Source organism: Anas platyrhynchos, chromosome 5 (assembly GCF_047663525.1).
Source record: "Anas platyrhynchos isolate ZD024472 breed Pekin duck chromosome 5, IASCAAS_PekinDuck_T2T, whole genome shotgun sequence".
Lineage (NCBI taxonomy): Eukaryota > Metazoa > Chordata > Aves > Anseriformes > Anatidae > Anas > Anas platyrhynchos.
In genome coordinates, this window is record NC_092591.1 from 53,573,861 (window position 1) to 53,596,076 (window position 22,216).

The 22,216-nt window shown below is 38.3% G+C and overlaps 1 protein-coding gene across 22 annotated transcripts in view; it reads left to right on the forward strand.

Annotated features, from left to right (window-relative positions):
• CELF1 (CUGBP Elav-like family member 1) overlaps positions 1-22,216 on the forward strand; it is a 60,374-nt gene that overhangs the window by 9,721 nt on the left and 28,437 nt on the right. For 15 of the 22 annotated variants that reach the window (XM_038179997.2, XM_038179998.2, XM_072039068.1 and 12 more), the window contains 3 exons: positions 5,008-5,046; positions 21,017-21,204; positions 21,836-21,918. In XM_038179997.2, the coding sequence (XP_038035925.1) occupies positions 21,027-21,204; positions 21,836-21,918 (261 nt within the window). In that variant the 5' untranslated portion in view covers positions 5,008-5,046; positions 21,017-21,026. Of the gene's footprint in view, positions 1-851; positions 944-4,645; positions 4,770-5,007; positions 5,047-21,016; positions 21,205-21,835; positions 21,919-22,216 lie in introns of those variants that run through there. The other 7 variants (XM_072039069.1, XM_072039071.1, XM_038179993.2 and 4 more) reach the window with 4 other exon arrangements.

Below are 22,216 nucleotides of genomic sequence, written 5' to 3' on the forward strand. Positions count from 1 at the left end.
GTCCCAGTGCATTAAACACAAAAAATTAGCAGCCTGGATGGGGGGTTTCAGGGCCTCCAAATGAGCCTTGAGGGTGGAGTAGAAGGCGACTGAAGTTGGTTGGAAAAAGTCTCTGAATGTTCTGTAGATGTTCATGGCAAAGCATGACAATTAAGCTTCTTCAGGCAGAGAAAAGTTCATCTTAAGCATGGTGCTGTATTTGTGAATGGTGCTCAGAAAAAAAAAATGTTTCAGAGCGCTGCATATTGTTATTTATGAATGTGTTTTCAGTGTTTTAGACTGAATTATTGCAGAGAAAAATGTGTTTCTAAAATACATGCAGTGGTTTTCATGATAAAGATCATGAATAAAGTATAAATTAATGTTGAAGAGGCTGGTAAATATTGCCAAAAAAATAAAAAATAAAGAAACTGTTACACAAGTGAGGACAAAAGAAAAACCTTCAGAAAGCTTGAGCAGAAGCTTGGGAAGAACTCCTTTGCAATGAAATAGATCTTACTGCACTTGGGTTTTTGAACAAAAGTCAGGACATTCCTAAGTTAATGTTCCCACGGCAACGTTGTGTTTGCCTCTGATGAAGAAATAGTATGAAATATTTTTGAGAGTTTCAGTTCTATACACTCAATGCTAAATCTCTCAAAGCGTTAATAAAAAATTACCTGGTTTTGAAAGTTATTTGAATCAATATTCATTTTTTAAAATAGAGCATTGACGCCAGTTCTTTGTGGATGTAAATGAGAATAATTTGAGTGTTATATCCATGTGCTTCTGCAAAGGACTTGGTGATGTGCTCGTTACCAAAAAAAAAAAAAAAAGGTAAATAAATCACTGAGCTTATTTTTCCTCTTTAGTTTGCAGGCATGGCAATGGCAGGTTCTGCGTGGTGGAGTTCTTAGCAAGTATTTGTCTAGTATAAGCCAAGTAAGGGACACACAAGCTTAAGGTAAATGAGTCTTTCTTAGTTGGGCTGCTTTGAAACAAAATATGAGTGTTTATCCTTCAACATTTTGCACACGTGGAATTTCAGGCCTACTCAATTTCTTACTCAGATTCTGAATTTTAGAAATTGGGATGCCTCAAAATTGTTTTCTGTCTGAAGCTGACAGTAGATGCTGGAAATGGTCACGTGCACTCTGTCCTCTTTTACCCACTGGGTGCATCAGTACAGCATGGTGATGGCATCAGTTTCAGGATCTTTGTGAGGAGACTTAACCACAGATCTTTTCCCTCTGTGTTTGAGTCTATTCTTTCTTGGATCACATGGAAACAAAGTACATACCTAGCTGTCCTTATAACAGGCTTATTTCAACAAGGAGCTATGCAAGCTGTGTTTATAAACATTACACTTAGGAAAGTGAAAGTGTTAGTGTTTGAATCTTCTGGCTGAAATGGATGAGGTTGTTAAAGTTTAGTGCTGTTGCTTCTAGAAGTAGGCACTGTGTTTAAGCTGAGAATTTTGCTTCTGCTCAGTACACCTCAAACTTCTACCCCTAATAAGACATTAAACTCTGTACTACAGCTGGCAGGCCTTCTTGGGGCACGTGCAGTATCCATCAAGCAATCAGGAGATTTCCAGTCTCCTTTTTTGTTCTAATCTGTGCTGATCCCCAGATGTATACCTCTTTTATTCTGTGTTCTGTTCTTCCTTTTGCATCTGTTAATAGAACAAATGTAAATTCTGACAGTTGACGGAGCTGTCGCGAGTAATTCAACTGGTCTAATTACTAGCTGTACAGATTGTCTGGTAACCTGGGTGCAGCTTAGTATTTTTCCCTGCGATGCTGAAGGAAATATTTGACAGCACCGGCTGCAGAAATAAAGTGAGCAGGCACAGTGACTGGGAGCTGGCATCGAGCACGGTGCTGAGAGGTTTGGGCAGTGTCAAGATTGCAGTAGAAGACGGGAAATTCTCAGATTAGAAAGCGTGTCTGCCTCTTGGGTGAGTTTTTGGCACTGTAGGAGCCTCCAGGTCTGTCAGGTTTCTTCTTGCTATCTCTGTTGTCTTTCTGTCTCCTAAGCAATGCTTGCTAGAAAGTGGCGTACCCCCTGTGGGCTGGGACCCGAGCTGTGCAGTAAGTGAAACTTCACCTGCTTTGTGTAGGCCTTCCTCTTCACAGCCTCTACGCTCATGTTTCCAAGTGTTTTATATTGGTACTTAAAAGAGTATAAAACCACTGTGATGCCAGACGTAACATTGATTTATGTGAGAGATGGTTGGCATCAGGATGTATCTGAGATCGAGCTGTGTGGTCTGTTTCACTTGTTAGACTCTTTAATTGTAAATGGTAGTCTTGACATCCCACAAACATTAAATTCCTGGAAGGTGTAATCAGAAATCAGAACTAACTGGTCTAGACAAGTGCTGACTGTGACAGTATTATCATTGATCAGAATCCATTAATTGATCCGGTAATCGCTTACAGATGGTGCTGAGTGCTGGGGAGACTGAAGCTTCCCCACTAAGTAGCAGAGTGGTATTGCTGGGTTTATTGGGCTTGTCTCCATCATCTGGTACTTAGTGGCCAGAGCCATATATTCTCATTACCAGCTGCAGTTCTGTTTGAGTTGTATGGCATACCAGAAGTTACAGCTGTTTGTTTATCACCAGGAGTAGTTTGTCATTCCAGGCTCTGGCAGGGCTAGGCATTAAACCTTCCTTTTTCAACAAGGACTTGTTGCGTGGCGTCATCGCTCCTCCCAGCTGTGCGTAGCAGGGGTTGGAAGCAGCATCTGGTGCAGGACATCAGTCAAGGAGGGTAACTGCTGGGAAAAGCATTGCCAAAGCCACGATGTCCTGATTTACACCTATGAATTGTTTTGCTGTCCACACAAGAACCTACTCTCAAGCAGCTATGAAAACGGTTAACTCTCAGCCTCTAATGCTCGGCTGGGGTCAGTCTGCAGTTTGTACTTAAAGCCTAATGCTGTGACAGTTAATTACAGAAATTGCTCTGTTCCACACCTTGCTAGGTACGTGTCAGCTGTACGTGCCTTCATCTGAAGTATCCAAGTTCTGACTTTTGAGAAGAAATAGGTTTGCCAGATTCTTTGGCCCTTGGGCTAGGTCTGTCTGTGTAAACTTGAATAAAGTATTCAGTGGGTTTATGTTCTGCATGCAATTACCAGCCACACTGAAACAATTTTGGTTTGAGAAACACTTATGATTTAAGAGCGTTCTCCTAGACAGGTGGTCATCAGCTTTGCTACTTGCTTTTATAAAGTTTTTATTGCGCTGGATTTTCTTTGATTCAATCAGATGTCTTCTATTTTCCAAAGGTATCAAGAATTATGGGTTCCTCTGGCTATGTTAGCTGCACTTCATCTCCTTTGAAGTTTTTAAATTAGTTCTCTAATGTTACATAGTTATATGTGCTAAGGGAAGGTTTTCTTTTCAACATTTAAAAAGTTATTTACTGTTGTATTCGTAGGCATTTACATGATTGGTGAGCTGTGTAGTTCAGGTTTTACTGAAAGTTCATTATCACAGCAATACAACTCAGCATTTACAACAACTCCATAGGCCTTAAATACCTTGCAAAGTCTGAGATTGAAAGGAGGAGAAAATAAAATGTGTATTACATGTTTTTAAGCTAGGGCCATTAGCAGGATTGTGAGACCATGTTTTGACCATAAATAAATATGCTTTATTTAAACTTAAAAAAAAAAAAAAAAAAAAAAAAAGGCAGTGGAACGTGGATGAGGTGAAAAGAGGTGTACTCAGGTAAAATATTTGCTAGTAGGAGGTAGTGCTATTCTGAAATGTTATGAATGTTTCTTCTGAGTTCATTATTCTGAAACCAAACAAAAATGTAAAGTATAAAAATGTAAACTGACCAGTAGTCAGTTTTCAGTAATATTCTAGAAAAGATAAATGAACTCATCACTTTGAAAATGCACATTTCAGATGACTAAATTAAATTTCTCTGAATTCCTGGATTGGTTTTTATTTTTCTTAACTAGTTTTATAAGAAAACTCATTTTTTGTTGTGTTCAGGCTTATGAGTTCATTTAGCGGGTATAATACTTAATTAAAACAATTGAATTAATTAGGAATGATTTTTAAAATGACTCTAAAATAAGGATATAAAATCTCAAGAGATCTCCTTCTGGAAAAGAAGGCATGAGTACATGTGACAAATATCCAAGTATATTAAAAGATAAGTTAGAAGAGGATAAGGATCACTTACGCACACTTCTGAAAGAATATAGAACAAAGGTTATGGAGAGGCCTGCAAAGCAGGGAAAATGTGGGCACTCACATAGCCTTGTAAAACTCTTCGCATTGCAGATGAATACTGGTTTTGGTTGTTTGCCTATAGATATGTAAGCAGATGTGGATTTTTTGTTAAATGTTGCTAGACAGCCATAAATGTAGTTCCGCAAAATAGCGTACAACCTAGGAGGAAGCAGAGAAGAAATTCTTAATAAATAAATACTTCCAAAGTTTGTGTTTCGATATATGTTGGCTTGTGTTATGGGTCAATGGTTGAGTAGCATCTCCGACTTACAAGATGTTAGTGCAAAGAGTCTGTATAGTTCCTGTTTGATTTGCTTAAGAAATAACACTTGTTCCTTGTGGTGTTCTTTGTGTTACCTAACTCAGAGCTTTTTTTCATACGCTCCCATCTCTACTGTCTTACATTAGAGTTCACATCTGCAGGGTCATTGTCATCTGTTAGTGCTGCTGCTCTCAAACTGTAATGTAGGTTAGGACTGTGCGTGCTGCTGGTGGTAACACTGCTTCTGTCTTGAGATGAAAAGCCACACAGGTAGGAGAAATCCACAGAATAGTAATAGGAAACAAGACATCTGCTGCCCCTTTCTTTTGTACCCTTCTATTTATTTATTTGAAGTCTGCATAAGATTGTTACTACCATATGATAACTTGTTACTAGAAATGGGCTTTCATGTTTCTCAGCTGTTTGCAAGATGCAGTTCATGTTGTAATGATTGTTGTTATGATTCTAACTTGAGAGTACTCAATGTTTCTTGTTTCTTTTCTTTTAGAGTGAAGACTGGAAGTGTTAGAGAGGTGCGTAGCTGCAGGTATGAACCAACTAAAGTTTCTGTCCATCAGTTGCTTATTGGAGCTTCCTTTCAAAGGTTTAGACAAGTTGTCTTTACTTTCAGAGATATGTGGCCACTGTAGTGAGCTCAACCTTAAGCTCTTTGTAATTTCCTGCCCTTGTGCTGCTAAAGGGAGTTGGAAGTGGTAACAACTTAGGACTGCAAGTACCAAATAACTATGCTTCTTTAGCTCCATACGTAATTTAATAATGTTATAAATACAAGTAAATACAAAGTAGAAATGTTATTCTACTTTTGTAGTAGAATATAATACAACATTCATAGTTATTTCTTGGCCAGAATAAATCTCAAGTTCTCTATACTATATATAACTACAGGTTTTGGTTGGAAGAACTCCATGTGGACTGAGACAAATTTCATTATGTTCAGCATAACAGGAACGTGGTTGAGTGTGAAAATGTTTGGAGCCAATTGTGAGGATCTTCTGGTGCAGTCCTGCTCATGTCTGAAGTCCAGCAAGGGTGTAATTTCATGAGCCAATTCCCCCTTCCTGCTTTACTCAATTCCTAGTGCTGATTACTTGATGGTGTCTGGTTCTTATGATAGTTTGACTGCATGGTCAACAGCCAACTTGCTAACCCAATTAAAGTCTCTCTCATGAGCAAGTTATTTCTCTGGTTTAGTGACTTGGATTTAATGACACTGCTTTGACCACACAATAAAAAAAAAAAGCAGTGGCTGTAACTGTGCAGCTTTAGGACAATCAACTTGTGACTGCTATGTTAAGTAACACTATCATGCTCAAATTGTGGTGATTGTTGCTATTCTGAGAATTACCTCAGCTATGGCAGTAATATTTCAGATGTGCTTTAGTGTACAAACAGAGAAAGGAGGCTCTTTAATAAGGAATTATACTAGCCATGTCACTTTCCAACTCTCACACAGAATGTTGCTGATAGCTTTACCAAGGCCCTAAAGAGATGAAAAATGAATGCTTATTTCTGTAACAATAACAGTAGATCCTTTCCCTACCATACTCCTAAATCTAAAGTTTCTACAAGAAGGGGAGACAATGGCATTGATTGATGTACCTGTAGATATTAGGCGGTTAGTGACTGCAAAAAGCAAGAGTGGATAGGAAGGATGTGTTCCTTCTGTGCTATGTCCTTATCGAAGAACTCAGAAGTGTGGGTGGAGAGCAATGTCCCCTTACCGGCTTTGGTATGTTGACTTGCTCGTCCTGTCAAGACAGAAAAAAGAGCCAGGGATATCTGTGGAAAAAATGGCCAGGGGCAGACACTTGCTGAAGAAAGCAGAACAAAATAAGATGTGTGGTCAGTGGAAAATTATGCATAATTTGATAGCTCATACAAGATGCCAGTCCTGCTGGCTAGTCTGGCTATTCCTTTAGGTGTAGTGATGCAGAGTGTATGGGACTGACAAAACCTCCAGTGAGTAGCCTCTGGGCCCTGCTTGTGTTTTAGGCAAAGGCTTCAGAGGAAATACTTGTCCCATGTAGATCCAATTTGGTAAGGTCTTAAGGAAATCAGTTTTCGAAGCCTTTACTAGGGTTCGAAGTATGCTCAGGGTGGGAGGAGAAGCCATGACAACAGTCTTGCATGAAAAATAAAACTAGCTGGTGAGGAGTGCTTGTGCAGTCTGTGATTGCTCCCCATCCAGAGCAGGATTAGAGAGATGAACCTCAGTAGGTTTAAAAATACATATATTTTTAGAGTTTAATGTATCAAATATATGAAAAAAAGAGGCTATAATCATGTGTTGATTTCCTCTGAATATGGATGGATGCATACTTGAAAAAAAAGTATTTTGTATTTCTTCAAACTGTGGGGACACAATGGTTTAAGAAACAGGTGACAGAAGGAAAGGGACCTCTTTGTCCATAAGTTAGAATGCACTCAGTGGGGGTTGAATTTTGATATTGCCTTGAGGAGGGATTTGTTTTCTATCCATGGCCATTTGCTGTGATTTTCATAAATACACTGGTAAGGTTTTAGTCATGCCTATATTAGAAAGAAAACATAATTTGTTTTTACAATGCATTATATCCAGCCTCTCTGTAGGTTATTCATTAGAGTAGAAATAGCTGAAGTTGGTATCCAAGAATACTTCATTTTTGAGTGATCTTTAGCAAAATGGCTTTTGGTTGGAGGTACCAGTTTGAGGGCATTGGTCTCCAGGCATTGTGGGTGTTGCACAACAGAACTCCTTCCCTAAGTGGCCAGCCCACTGTGGTTTACCCTTCCTGCTCCTTTGCTGCCTTATTAGGTCCATACAGAAAGTAGAAAAGAGAATGTTGGCATTTGTGTTTTTTTTTTTTTCTGAAGCATTTCTGTCTTTTCTGACAGTCTAATCTGTGATTAGACTGAGTCTTACAGACTTCTGAAATTTTGCCAATTAACAAAACACAGTTCCAGAATCTGTTGGTTTGGATTATATAAATAACAAAATCTTCAAATTATTTAAATATCAAATTATTCAATTTTGCTGAAAATAAGCCACCGATTGGAACACATGAGTTTGCTGTAAGATACGTAATTTTTCGTCCTTATGAGGAAAAATCTTGAATTCATCTGTCTTAATGTGAATGTAGAAAGGTGTCCAAATGAAAGAGGATCAACATCTTCTCTTTAACATCTAAGGTTATATAAATCCATATTAATTATATTAATATATTAATCCAAATTATATATATTAGTTCCTTATTATACATACCAGTATAAAATGCCTCTTAGGATGAACTGAATAAACAAACTGCCTAGAGATCGAATCAGGGCAAAACTGTTGGAATTCTGATTAGAGTCTGGTTCAGAGAATTAAACTAAAGAGGAGTCAGCTTTGCTTTGAGGTGAGGAATCGGCTGTCCTTTTAAATAGCACTTGCCTTTGTTCCACACTTTTATGGTAGCTGCTGTCTCCAAGCAGACAAGTTTTTGAAATGGAGAGTTTACTCTGAGACTTGGGATTGGTCCTGGTATTCGGAAACTCTTATGCTACACTTTGCCAAAGCAAACTAAACAGTTATTCTTCTTGTCAAGTATTGCTGTTTTAAGAGGGCCTTGTGAGCACTGATGGTTTCAGGAGCGAGGAACTCCTACCTTCTGTTATACTTGTCAAATCTACGTGCACTATGCTTATATTCTTCCAGGCAAACAAATTTGCCTTAACAGTGTTCGAATGCCCTGTGAATAGAAGAGAGAATGGTTGTACCTCTTGCTGCCCTGGCCCTCCTTTAGGATGCTGCTTTTGTTTTCCTGAAGGTAAAATAATTAATTGTTTGGCACCCCTATTCCAAAAACCAGGGGAAGTCATGCCTTGCCATGGGGCTAGCCAGTGCTCTAAGTAGAAATGATTATTGCAATGATTGCTATTTTAACTGCTTGTTACACTCTGCTGGAGCTGTCTGAGCTGCCTGTGAACTTTTCAGGTAATGTGCAAAGCAAAGTTTTCATTTGGATAAAATGGGAGAGAAATATTTTATTTATTTTTAACTATAGTGTAATGTCAACTGTGCTGGTTTTGTAGCTGGTGCTATTAGAAGAAACAATTTAAGATTAAAGGACTTGTCAAAACAGCTTGCATGGCTGTTCTGATTGCTGCAAAGGACAATGAAACTTGAGACTTGTTGCTTTGTTTAGTCTGAAAGGTCTCTTGAAATTTAAAAAGGAAGGGGGGGAAAAGCCTCAATCATACTTGTAGAAGTTTTTTAAACAGAACTGGCTGCTATTCTAGAAACAGTCAGGAAGGAGAGGCCTGTAAATTATTCAATAATATGAAGTTTGTTCCTTTCAGTTAAGATTATTTGTTATGTTCCTGGAGTAAAACAAACAAAAAACCTCACTCTCTGACCAGTTCTTGCTTCCTCTAAATTCTTTACACAAACACTTGATGTACTACTTGCAATAAACCTCGGCTAAAAGTATTTCTCATGTGGGGTGATAGAACAATCTTCAGATGTGGTATTGTCCTGGCGCTGTACAGTCGGTTCTGCAGTCTCCCCTGGGTCCCATATGCAACAACATGGCAATGCTCTGTGTAAACGTAGCTGGTTGGCTTGCTCCTCGTAGCTCTGCGGTGTGTTTGGCTTGGAGAGAAGCAGACTGGTCAGAGCTTTCCAGGACCCAGTGGATTTCAAACTCCTTAGCAGAAGAATAATTTCTGGCTGTGTTTTAGTGGCAGAAAACTAACATAAAATGTGTAGTTGATTCTTTTTAAAGAATTCTGCGAATATTGCAGAGATGACAAAATGTTTGTTTTCGGTGCATCTTCTTGACTAAGTCTAGAGCTGCAGATTCATGTTGTATAGGGAAAGACAGCAAAACTACAGGGCTCTTTGAAACCAGATTTCTAGGTCGTACTTGTGTTTAGATCTCCAACTTCTTACATGTATAAAATACTTCCACAGAATTGCTTGCAGGATTGTTTCTTAGACAAAAGGCTGAAATATGTGAGGGTGAACTCCTGGCTGTTACCGCAGACAGAAAGAGGGGAAAGGTTCCTCTGCTTTCAGCGCGTGGTAGCTTGCAGACATTAGTATTCAAATTCTTTTCTATGGAAGACTGGGTGCTGAAGTACAGGTGTTGTATACCATCTGCACTTCCAATTTGAGCAAGTCAGAACTCAGTTAATAAACATAAGAAAAAAAAAATTAAAAAAGGACAGAACACTTCAGGCAGCAGCAATGTTTTGTTCTGTTTCCATTTCCTTTTAGTAGTTCTGTAATTTCACAGGGCAGAGATGCATGTCCTTGCTTCTTGTATTCTTATTTCCTGCCTTGTCTCCTGCTCTGTGTTATATTGCAGCCTTTATTTCCTCTTACTATTGTTGTGGCCAAGCTACTCTTCCTAATTTCTCAAGGTTTTTTTTCTGTGTTGCCAGCATGTCCACAAGTCTTTCAGATCTCTTAGGTATTTTTCTGTAGTTTGTCTCTTCCAAAACACATAAGCAGTGTTATGTTCTAGCACTGTAATGATAAAAACTCAAAATGCTTCCCAAACTGTCTGCTGGAATTTTGGCTGGTGTTTAAAAATAAATAAAAATTACTGAAGTCGTCTTTTGCATGTCTTTCAGTAGAGATTAAACAGTACCTGAAATTTTACAGTTATTGACAAAAAATTTGAAAAAACGAGGCTTACAAGATTAAATCCTTTATAGTTTTTTAATGGCTATATGGCTTTGTAAACAACAAGTTGGCAATGAGACCTACAAGGAAACCTACAAGCATCTGCTTCAAAAGCAGTTGCCCTGGGATTCATAAATCAATGCTGCTTCTTCATATCAATTATTAATTGTGAAGTGTCTTGCAAACAGGGATAAACACACAGTGATTACCTTGTCTTTGGTTTGACAAAATTAATTATTCTGGGGAGCCTGCATTAAGGCTTGCCATTATCTGTTCTACAAGTACAGCTGCTCTACTGGGTTGTCATGTGTTAATTGCTCCGAATTCATGATTTAGCCTTTTGGCAGTTTGTTCATCTGTATATATGCCTCGTGTCTTTCATAGAATTCCTCTTCAGCCAGGTCTTTGTCTACTTTGCATCACAGTAAGTTTTGCTGTGTTTTTTTTTAGTGTTTTTTTCTTTTTTTTTTAAGTTTTTTATCCACTACTACTGCTACCACCAAGAAACAGCTGATAAAGCTGATTTTTGTCTCCTCTATTCCTTCAGTCTGAAGAAAAATGAGGAAATATGCCAGATAAAATTAGGAAACAAAACTTATCTGGGAGAGACTGTTATATTTTTATGAAAATTAACAGCTATGTTTTATGTATCTTTGGGGAGCAGGTGTTAGAAGGAAACGGTGAAGCAACAAAGAAAAGATGGAGTTCATCAGTAAATATTTTAATGTGCAGTTTTTCCTAACAGATTTTTTTTATTGATTTCACTGTATTGTTTTAGTAGAATATTAACCTGATGGTGCATAGGTACTCTCCTTGAAAACAGGGTGAGCAGGTACTGGCTGCTGTTGGAAAAATGCCAGTATATACTGTGTCTGTCACTGTACATGGAGCTACTGTGATAGTTAAAATCCTTTGGAGTTTGTCTTAAAAAAAAAAAAAAAAAAAAAAGAAAGGGGGTAAGGATTCTGAAAATAATAGCTGTGATTTGTCTTTTTTTTTATTTATTTTTGAGCAACCTCAAAGCAGAGAGCTTTGGAGGCTCTGTTTGTTCTTCATTGCTCTAAGATAAGAAATTCCATGATTGGAGGTAGGTGCTAGACAAGCCCAAGGCGTTGTCAGGAGGCAGTTTCCTGGCCTGTTCACTTGTTTCTTCATTTTTGTAATGCCTCTGCAAGGATTTGTAGTGTCATCACTGAAGTAGCAGACACAGCTGCGGCAGGTCAAGCACTGGGTTAGCAGCCTCATGCTGCTGTGTTAGCTGATGGCTGTCCTGAGAAAGTAAGAGGGTAGTGTTGTGCAGCTGTTCTGCCCTAGAGAAGCAGGGCATTGTCTGCAGAGCTGTGGGCTGCTCATGCTGCTGAAGTCTGATACCCACAACCCCACTAGTATATTCACAGCATGCTCATGTTTCCCCATTCAGGCAAGCAGATGAAGACAACGAAGGGAAAATTGCAGAAGTTTGGGAGCCGCAGTCGTGAAGGCTTTGAACTTCATTTATCTGCAATAAGAGGGAATTAAGACTGATAATTCAGCTGTTTCTGAGTTCCTGTTACTAGCAGTTATTCCCAGAGCCAAACGTTGTTGCAGGTTTTTTTTGGCTTCTCGGATTTGAACAAATGGTGTAACCTGCTTCCTGGTAGATAAGTGCTCATGTTGCAGAGCTGTCATCTCCCATTTGGTGTAGTCCTCCTCAGGAGTAAGCCAGGTATTGAATATACCACAGATTGAGTTTATTTGGCAGTTACATGCTAACATACTGAAAGCAATTGCAAGGCATTTTAAAAGAAAGGAAAATGCATATATACTGATCACGGTCTGTGCTGTAGAATTTCTGAAGGCCAGAGGTGTGATTTACTACTTATTTTTGCTGCTTATGAAAGCATTTGAATACATTACCGGTAATAAGTTAGCATTTTTAATTAGCATTTACATAGTGTATGCATAGTTCAGCTTTTGAGTAGTTTTAACAGCACAACTTCTCTTTTTCTTTTTTTTTTTCCTGTAGTACTTTTTGCCATTCCTTTCTCCCAATACACATGCATAGGATCTTTGACATGTTCCAGACTTGCTGCCTTCCACATTTGTAGAGGGTAATAATCTGTACTGTTTGTTTTCACGTTGTCACCACAAAACTGACCCAGTAATCTCTCAACCTCTGTTTTCTGCTTACAGGAACCTCACCTGTTGTGGGTTTGTCTGGTAGCTTCCAGCTACTAGTCCAGTCTGTCCTTGCACTCATGTAAATTTATTGTATCTGCAGTATCCTGCCAGCAAGGAGTTTAAAAAATCTACAACCCTTTGCCTGAAAAAACATCTCCTTTCATCCTCTGAGAGGAGGAATACTGATTTATCAGCCATTAAGATTTTGCTTTCTTACCTGTCATTTGAAAAGTTGGTTAGCTTAGAGACATTATCCACTTGCAAAAATAGGCCACGTGTAACCTATTTGAGCTGATACACGTGTTCGCGTTAGTGCTTGTTTCAAATAAAAGCCAGAAGGATGACATCCAGACTTGTCAGTCAAATGGGTGTGTGGCAGTCAATGGAGAACTGCTTGGCTTCGCATTGGCACGGGGTAATACTGTATATACACATTTTCCCTATCTGTTTTACTTTTACATTATGGTCATTAAATTCTGTCAGAGCATTATTTGATTCCTGTTTGTACTTCCAGCAAAACAATGGCTTAAAGTCACCTGTCTGAATCCTCAGTGTTCGAGACTACTTTGCTGGTGCCTTTTGAGGAGCCCGCACACTAATGTGTGCATCACAGGGAGCAGACAGGAGGGACTGGATGTAGGTGTACAGCCTGTGCAGTCTGTGCTCCAGTCCAGAAGTATCTTGATTAATAAAAAGTAGTTGGATTAGTTGGGTTTTTATTGGCTTGTTTTTAAAGAAAACAATGCACAAGCCTTAATCTTTCCTGAAAAATTTGGAATTCACTTTTCATTTAAAAAAAAAAAAAAGAAAAAAAAAAAGAAGCAGAGCAGTAAACATCTCAAGGCATTGAGTTCCTAAGCGTTAAGTGAATGTGACAGTGCTTTGAGAAAGTCAAAACAAAACAGTCAGCTCCTTTCCTTTGTCTGGCATTGTGCTTGTAGCTCTGAACTAGTCCTGCTGTTGGCTGTTGAAGACATTGAAGGCTGTTGAGTTTTATTGTAAGGAGGTAAGATAACATCTGTAGGAACAGCTTTTTTTAGTTCTGCTTGTGGAATGCCTTGTCATGTTTGTAGGAAGGGTCAACTAACTAATGCTTAGGTTTATTGTCTAGCAAACAGTGTTCTCCTTTCTTTGTGTCTCAGGAAAGCATCTCTGCATCCTGATTGTCCTGTAAAACATCTGGAAACAGAGGAGCTAAGGGAAGTAGCTTGAATTTTTGCATCAGGTCTGTACAGAACTGGGAAAACAGTGTTCTTTTCTATCACAGTTTGTAATCCCGGATGGTACTCTGAAAAAGCAGCAAGTGGTAGGTCTTTTCTGACCAGCATAGTTTAGAACCCCTTTGCACAACCAACTGAGACAGGTATTGGGCTTTATATGCTGCTTTGACACATCAGATTTGTGTTCATGGTTGCCACAGAAAGGCAACTATGTTTTTAATCCACACAAAGTCTTCTGTTTTCACATGAAGAGTGTGTACTGGATCTGTTTTCACATGAAGAGTGTGTACTGGATATGTTGATTTAGAAAGGTAAAAAGTTGTTTCTGTGGAACTTGAGAAGTGCCACACTGGACTAGTAGAGTGCAGTCTAGATTTGTGTTTTGGTTCTCATAATGTGTAGTACTGCGTGCATTAGACAAACAGGTCTAAAATCTTACAAATGATTGATTAGTCTGTGTTTACAGGTGAGATTACTTAGTTGTTCCTTACTAATGTTAGCTAGAAGGTGGTAGGTTTGTATATCCAGTATTTTGATGCATATAACCTATTGGTTATCTTTTTTGTTTTGTTTTGTGGTTTTTTTTTGTTTTTTTTTTTTTTAAGTGGGAATTATATATATATGTGCACTAGATAGAAGTGGAAAAATATATCCCTGTAAACAAGCAGTGGTGCTCAAACCCCATCAATATTTTTCCAGGATTACAAAACTCACTGCTCCTAAATATTTTATCTATGAACTGAGTAAGAAGTCTTCTTTCTTCCATGTTTCTGACTTGCCTTTGCAAGTCTCTCCTGCTTAGTGAAATGAGTGGCAGGAATTTTGTTTCAAGCCAATGTTGCATTGCAGTAAGAAGGCAGGAAGAACAGAAAGATTTCCAAAGAATAATATGTATTTAAGGAGTCCTGTAGCCAATTTAAAAGGCAATGTGTATGTGTGTGTTTTTTTGTCTTTTTATAAACTCCACCGTTTGGACTTCATTAGTAAAACAAATACGGTCAGGTGTTAATGCAGTGCTTTACATTCTTTTCCAGAAAGATAACCTCATTCTCACTTTTTAGAAAATAGGTTTTGTGTAATTCATTTTGAATAATCTGTCTTTGCACTCTTATTTGATAGTAAGCTTAGGTGCCATTTTATATTTTCTCTTTCTAGGAGTGCTTACATAGAGAAAACGGGCTTTCTATAAGCTAAAGGAATAGGTGACTTGCTGCTTCATCTTCTGGCAGAGCTGTGAGTCATGCAGGTTGTTCAGTCAGACAGAAGTTCAGAATTTGTTTTGATCTTTCATAGAATTAATTGGAGTAGAAGCTAAAGGTAAACAGGATTTCATTCACAAGCCAGAGGAGTAGATTAAGAACATCTTGATTTACCTCAAATAGTGTGGTCCCCAGAAATATTTTGAAGAAACATACAAACAAACTCTTACATTACAAGCTATTTTTATAATGGATTTTACTTAAATTGTGCTAGCTCTAGAGAGTATAGACGATTTAAATGCTCTCTGCTATATGCATGAGAGCAAGCACCGTGAAACTGGTATTTCAGAGGTAAAAGCAGTTGTCTTCCCCTCCTATCATTTTCTCTATCTAGGAATTTCTATGAAAATCACCTATACATGAAAATGGCTTTCAGTTAAATTAACCTGAGTTGTTAGCAACCAGAAAATTTATTTATTTTGACGGTAAATTTAACATTCTCAATGTATCAGATTTGTGTACCTACAATGAGTAACTGTCATAGAGATTGTCAGAGAAAGCAACTCCATCTTTGGCTAGTAGGTGGGGGGCTTTTTGTACCTATTGAGATATGGGAAGACATTTTGGGTTCCACATACACTGAAAACATTCTGTTGACGTGCTTACACGATCAACAAAGAAACAATAAAATACTGACAGGTAGTTACTGTATTTTGATGTGTGTAACCTAGGGGTTATCTGCTGAAAAAACAAAACTGCAATTCAGCAGCACTGTAGGGATCTGGATATGCACAGATAATACAAGGGGAAGTTTATTCTAGGACCTGTCTCCTTCAAAGCTTCACAGTGTCTGATTTCCCCATAGCCTGCATCCTTTCCCATAGTTTGCTCTCACCATCCCAGTAGTCCCTCAGCTTCAGAGCTGTATATATTGTCTGAGGTTCAGATTGTATAAAATAAAAGATGGTCTTATATTTAGCTTTCAGTTAATTGCTTGTTGCAATGAATGAGGCTTTCTTAGTGAAAGAAAATACTGCACTTGGTTTTTGGGTTTTATTTTCAAGTTTTGTGCCCGAAGATGGGATGTAATTCTTCAAGCATAAAAATAAAAGCAAAACTTTCAACATTTATGCCTTACAATCTGAGGAGTTCATATGGTGATATATTCTGCAGCATAGCCTAGGGCTTCAGAAATATATATATATATAATTTTTTAAGTGAGATTTAATCTGTAATATGCAGAAGTTTTTAATGTTCATATTGTCAGGTTAGCACCACGTTTAAATTTGTAGCTACAGTACATAGAGCTTGGAATGTCAGACATTGTTTCTATTATCCTTTGAATAGAAACAGTCAAAGAATGGGCCTGGAAGCCAGCAGGAATTTGACATCTGAGCAAAAAATAAGTGTGTTTAGCTGTCTAATTTTTCTTTCTTTGTGAGCAATGGCTAGGATGGCTTTTGTGTTTTTATAATTCCAAAGAAATAACCTCTTTGCTTTATTCTTCCAACTTCTATGCAGTAGTGAAATACCATCTTTTTCCACTCTTTCTGATATTTTTATAAGAAAAGTCCGGAAGTGTTTTACTCTCATCAACTTGATTCCTTCAGCCAAGTAATGTTAAAACAAAACCATTCTCTGTACTAATGTTTTGTCACTGAAACTGCCGTCATTACTGTGGAATGATGGCACCGTGAAGCATGGAGTCGTGGCTAACGTACATTCAGCTATTTATCCACCATTCTAGTATTATTTTTTTTCCTTCCCTCAAATTGTACATAACAGCACGTGAAATATTTTTGGCAGTTTTTCATTACATGAAGTGAGCATATCAGAGGAGAAAAGAGTAAGTATAATGAGAATTAGAAATTAATATGTGGCAGGATAATTGTACAAAACTAATGTTTTAATGAGCAAAGCCAGAAAACTGAATTTGACATGGAGTGTAACAGTGTGACAGTGAAGGATGTGGGAATTTTTCTGCCTGTATCTTGTTGCATTTTTGTTTTAACGGAACAAACAAATATGCTTTCTATTCTGGTGAGCAGAGAGATGTGGGGGTAAAAGCAAATCAGAATGATGTAGTGATTTAAGCTAATCAATCCAGAAACGTTTTTGAAACCCATTTTCTAGAGTATCTCATACCAGCATCATTTTTCATCAAACCTACAATGACTATGGCTGCTGCAGTGTTTTACTGGCTGCTTAAAACTAAGGATGAGAGGTGTTCTGTTTCTGTCTTTGGTAAGACCAGAATTCACGGTGCTGACCTCTAGAATCATGGAGAAACAATGAGAAAACCCCTAGAAACAATGGAGAGAACCCCAGTATATTATCTGCTGCTTTGTAACCATATAAATCTGAAGTGTTTCTCTTTGTAGGTGCATTTTAGAAAAATCCATAAAGTAGGCCATGGGCTGAATTCAATGTTTGAATATGATGCATTTTATTCAGAATGGCATTTTTCAAGTAGGACAAGCCCGTGAGATGTGTCTGAAGGTAGATACTAACAATTTACTGCAAGCTAGTAAATTGACCTGTGTTCCACAGTGCCGACTTGCGTGCTTATGCCAGTGGTGCTTAGCAGGTAGCTTACACCTTCTCGTTTAGGGATAAGCCTCCTTGCATTTACCACATAGTAAGAGCATGCATGAAGTAGTTAGTGCCAAAATCTGATGTGTGATAAATTCAAGCCCTCTCTTATTTCGCAGTAATGTACGTCTCTCTATTACAAGGCCCAGCTCGCTGTAGGCAGAAGATGTGAAATGTTCTTTTTTTTTTTTTCAGAGGTTGGAAAGGGTTATTTATCTAAAAAATAATAGACATGCTCTATTTGTGCAAGCATAAAGAAAGCTGGTATACTGGCCAGTCTAAATAACTGCAGGTACGTGTTGCAGTCATTGATAGACAAGAAAAGCGATCACGGTTGACCCAGTGTGCGTTCCTTAATGATGCTCTAAGAGTTTATTATGGGGTTGTATTGGCTGTATGCATAAGGCTTATCTGGATTCATGTTGGACTTGAGCTAATCACACCACTTGGAGTGCTTGGACACACCCAGCTGGCTCTGTAGCACACTCTGCAATCAAATATTTCTGCATCTCACAATGTGGTATTAACAAGATTATCTCCCCGTTAGTTTGAGTACTGGAGGCTTAACAATAGGCCTGTATTATGCGTGTAATTATTACACCTCGCGGTTCCTCGATGAACATGTTATTCCTGTTTTAGTGATGAAGGAGCTAAGGTGTTACAATCAGTGTTTCCAAAGTTTATACAACAGTTTTCAACAAATCTCTGCCAGGAACAGTATAAAAACAGGAATGGTATTACCACTAGACCTGTATTTTTCCCTTTCTTCATTGTCTGTGTGTCTCTGGATTTACAGAACCATGATGGGCAAAGTGTTGTTTCCAAAACAAAGGATGTTCTGCTCCTCTAAAGAGGAGCTGTTGAAGCTCCTGTGGGAGTTGGAGATTTTTTGAGATAACAGACCTTAGCTTTGATTATTTTTTTTTGGCAGGTTCAGAGAAACAGTTGGCATTTGCCTAGAATTTAAGAGAGTGTCAAAAATGGCACAAGATGGAAAGAGTGAGATCATTAATCAGACATTGAAAATGTTTGTGGGGAAAGAACCTTTTGACTACACACAATGAATTGTCCACCTTAATGCTGCTGAGATGGGAACTGCCTGAATCTCGAGGCCTTGGGCTGCCATTTTGGGAGGCAAGGAGTTAGTTGGGGATGGAAAGACTGGAGTTTGTATTCTTTCTGCTCTGTTACCCATTGCTATCTTCATGGATCTGACACTCTGTTTATCTGACAGTGCACTCAGTACTGCTTCGCCAGGGAAAATTGCACAAAACAAGCCCAGTGCATCAGCATTTTCATTGTGTATTGAGCTGAGCCTCCCTTCACATGGTCACATCCCCTTTTTAATCTGGGATTCCATGTCCCTTTCCCAGTCCAGCCTGTTTCTGTGGTGTCTATTGCTGGTCTCCCCGAGCTTCTGTTTCTGTGGTTTGAGTGTTTTTTTGTGTGGCTGAGTGTTAAGACCTGCAGGACTTTTGGAAGTGCGTTGTTTAGGGGTTAGGCAATACACCGAGTTAGTGCTAGTAGTTTGGGACAGACTGAGGTGTGATGGCTGCGTTCAAGTTGGATTTCCTCCCGGAGATGATGGTGGACCATTGCTCCTTGAATGCTAGCCCTGTGTAAGTAGTCTACTTTCATGTCTAATTTTATAACTGAAGTGGGAGTTGGAGTTGCCGTCTCTGAAGTCAGTGCTGTCTCATGAATTCCCCTTGCCGCGGGGGGGAAGAGGGATAGGGGAGTCTGCAATTTGTTTTCTTGAGGAAACCGTAGCAGGCTTTGGGAGTTGATTCTGGATTCTGCGCAGAGGAAAAAGTTGGTTAATTTTGGGGCTGGGGGGTAAGGAGGAATAAAGCTATTTGATTGTACTGTTTACGTGTATGCTGTATGCTACGGGTGCTGATGTTCTAAAATCAGTTATTGAAATGAATTGTTGGGAGAACAATTCCAGTGCTTTCCTGTTAATGATTCCAGACTAAACCTTCTAATTAGGAATGAAGGATTCCTTGAAATCCTGTTGAGGTCATGTTAAAAATTGCTCACTTAACAGAGGACTGGCAGTGCTCCTGAAACTGTCCACGGGAGAGAAAGCAGGGCTGAAAATTATTACTGGAAAAGGTTAAGTGACTTCCAGTCGTTCTCATTTAGAACGAAAAAAACATGCAGTTTACCTCTTTGTAAAAGGTATTCTTTATGTTGGATATTTGAAGAGATGCTGACTCTTTTGGAGTGGAAAGGTTGAGTAGTGAAAGGATTTATGAGGATAATTCTCTTTCCTTCTAGTAAGAAGCTGTGTGGTTTCTGAGGTCAGTTCATACAGTTAAAAAACTTTGGCATCAATTCTTTATCGTACTCTGTACATCAGCGTATTGAGAGGGGAGAAAAAATAACTAAACGTTACCTGGTTTTGGAAAATTTTCTACAAAAATTATATTGAGGGAATAATGTGCCTATAGTAAACAGTGTTCCTGTCATTGCCTGTAATGTAATAAGCTATTGAAAAAAAATCTTTAAAAAAGAAAAAAAAAAACAAAAAACAAAAAACAAAGATGAAGAGAGCTGACTACTCGGGAAGAAGGCCACTGTATCCTTCAACAATGAGCTTGGGGAGCAGGCTGGGGGGAATCATTGCATGGTTACTGTTCTGGTCCCCGTGTTCTTTCTAGATTATGTAGGGGTTGGCCAGCAATTTTAGCATACTAATCACTACAGCTGCAATAGGATGTCATTACAGCCTTCCACAAAGATAGGTCCTGTGGTATACCAGCCTGTGACTGCCAAAAACAAGACCTCACATTGTATTCAGCAAACAGTGAGGAGTCAATACAGAAAGCAGCGTATGGCTTTCAGGTAGCTGGGTGAAGTATAACAGTTTTATTGACAGGCTTTAAACAGTTCATACAGCTCCATGTAGTGCCTCACATACAGCTCCATGTAGTGCCTTGAAACCTTTTGAAGAACCCCATAATCAAAGCTTGTGTGTTGTTGTAATCTAAGTAATGATTCTCTTTCTGTGTTAGCACCCTACTGTTGTTACTCAGTTTGATTTAGTCTGAGACTAAGATTATCCAGGCCCAACCTGTTCATCTGCAACCTGAACCTGTTTTTTTTCCAGATATTGTTGAAAGCTGCCTAGTTTCACAAAGCACTGTATCATTGTAAATCTTTAACAAGACTTCTCATTGATTCAATTGTACCTATTTTTCTGTTTTAAGATGTTTTTTCACCCCAGGATATAATTCCACATAGTCATCCTTAAACATACAAAAAAGTTACCCTCATTTATGCTAGTTATTAGTTTAGGTTCCTTCCACTTCCAGTTTTTCCTGTAAAATTTTACAGGATTGAACTAGTTACATTTTTCAGTCATCTCATCAAACATTTCCTGAATCCCAGATGTCTACCTTGTAAGAGCATGCGTTAGGAGAAGTTTTAAACAACTGTGCAGAGTAATTGGTTTCCAAGTAAATGACTTGCCAGTGAATGTAAATAATATTAATGAATATTCTCTTGCCATGCAGGATTGCAGATGTGCAGGAGTCTCTTTGTTTTAATCGTACATGTTTATATACTTGTTGAAATATATTTTTAATCTCACTATAAGCATGCTGCTTCTAGCTGCAGTGGCATGTAGAATCTGTAGTGAGTAATATAACAGAAATTCCTTGTTATTTTTCATAGCTCAAAGAAAATGAATGGCACACTGGATCACCCAGACCAACCTGATCTAGATGCTATCAAGATGTTTGTGGGTCAGGTCCCACGGAGCTGGTGTGAGAAAGATCTAAGAGAACTTTTTGAACAGTATGGTGCTGTCTATGAAATCAATGTCTTGCGGGACAGGAGCCAAAACCCCCCTCAAAGCAAAGGTGAGAACTGTCTTTCTCATGTTAGACTTGGGGTCTCAGCTGCTTTTACACAGTTCTAATCTTACCTGTTTGCTGTTTGGATTATAAATACAGAGCAGAACACCTAATAAATATTGTGTTGGCTGTAGAGCATTGCTATGATGTTATGATATGACCACAATCTTGCTGGAAGTGTCACAGTTTCAGATAAAATACAAAATCAAAAGTTTTATTTTTTTGTATATATCAAATGTTTAGTACCTCAAATCCTAACTAAATGCTGTAACCTGGGTTTGCAGTTCAGTAATATGCAATAATGTATTTCCTGTAAAACCAGATCTAAGATCTGGATACTACCAAATAATTGAGTTTAACAGTGGAAGTAGCCAAGATTTGTTTGCCAGATACATTTAAGTGTTTGTTTTAATGATATGTTATGGTATTGAATATATCCTGTTGATGGTATCCTGTTTTATTACACACATGAATCTTTTTCAAGTTAAAATCAGTAACACCTACCTATTTCAATGCCTAACTTCTATTTGTCATGTATTTTGCATTGGAAAGGTGGAAGTGGGGGATTTCTAATTTCTGTACAACACATCAGGATTCCTAGTGTTCTTACTTAGCTAGCATTTTGTTTCGATTGCAGGGTGCTGTTTTGTTACGTTTTATACCCGTAAAGCTGCACTAGAAGCACAGAATGCTCTTCACAACATGAAGATTCTCCCAGGGGTAAGTGAAGAGGCATTCTTTCTTCTCAGCTCTATCTCGTCTTTCTTTTCTGCTCTGGCAGCACAGATGTAAAACATACATTATTTTGCCCTCAAGTCATGTTTAAGAGATCTCACAGTCTTGCTCTTCTTAATATATTTGTACAATAACAGATCTTAAAGGAAATTTGGAGTATTTTGAGGAATAATATGGTAGTGAAGTGTGTGGGCATGGTTTCTATAAAAGTACTTTCTCAGGAGGAATGATGGTGTATCATTTGGAAAGCTTTTCTTTCTTCCAGAAATTTATGTATTGTTAC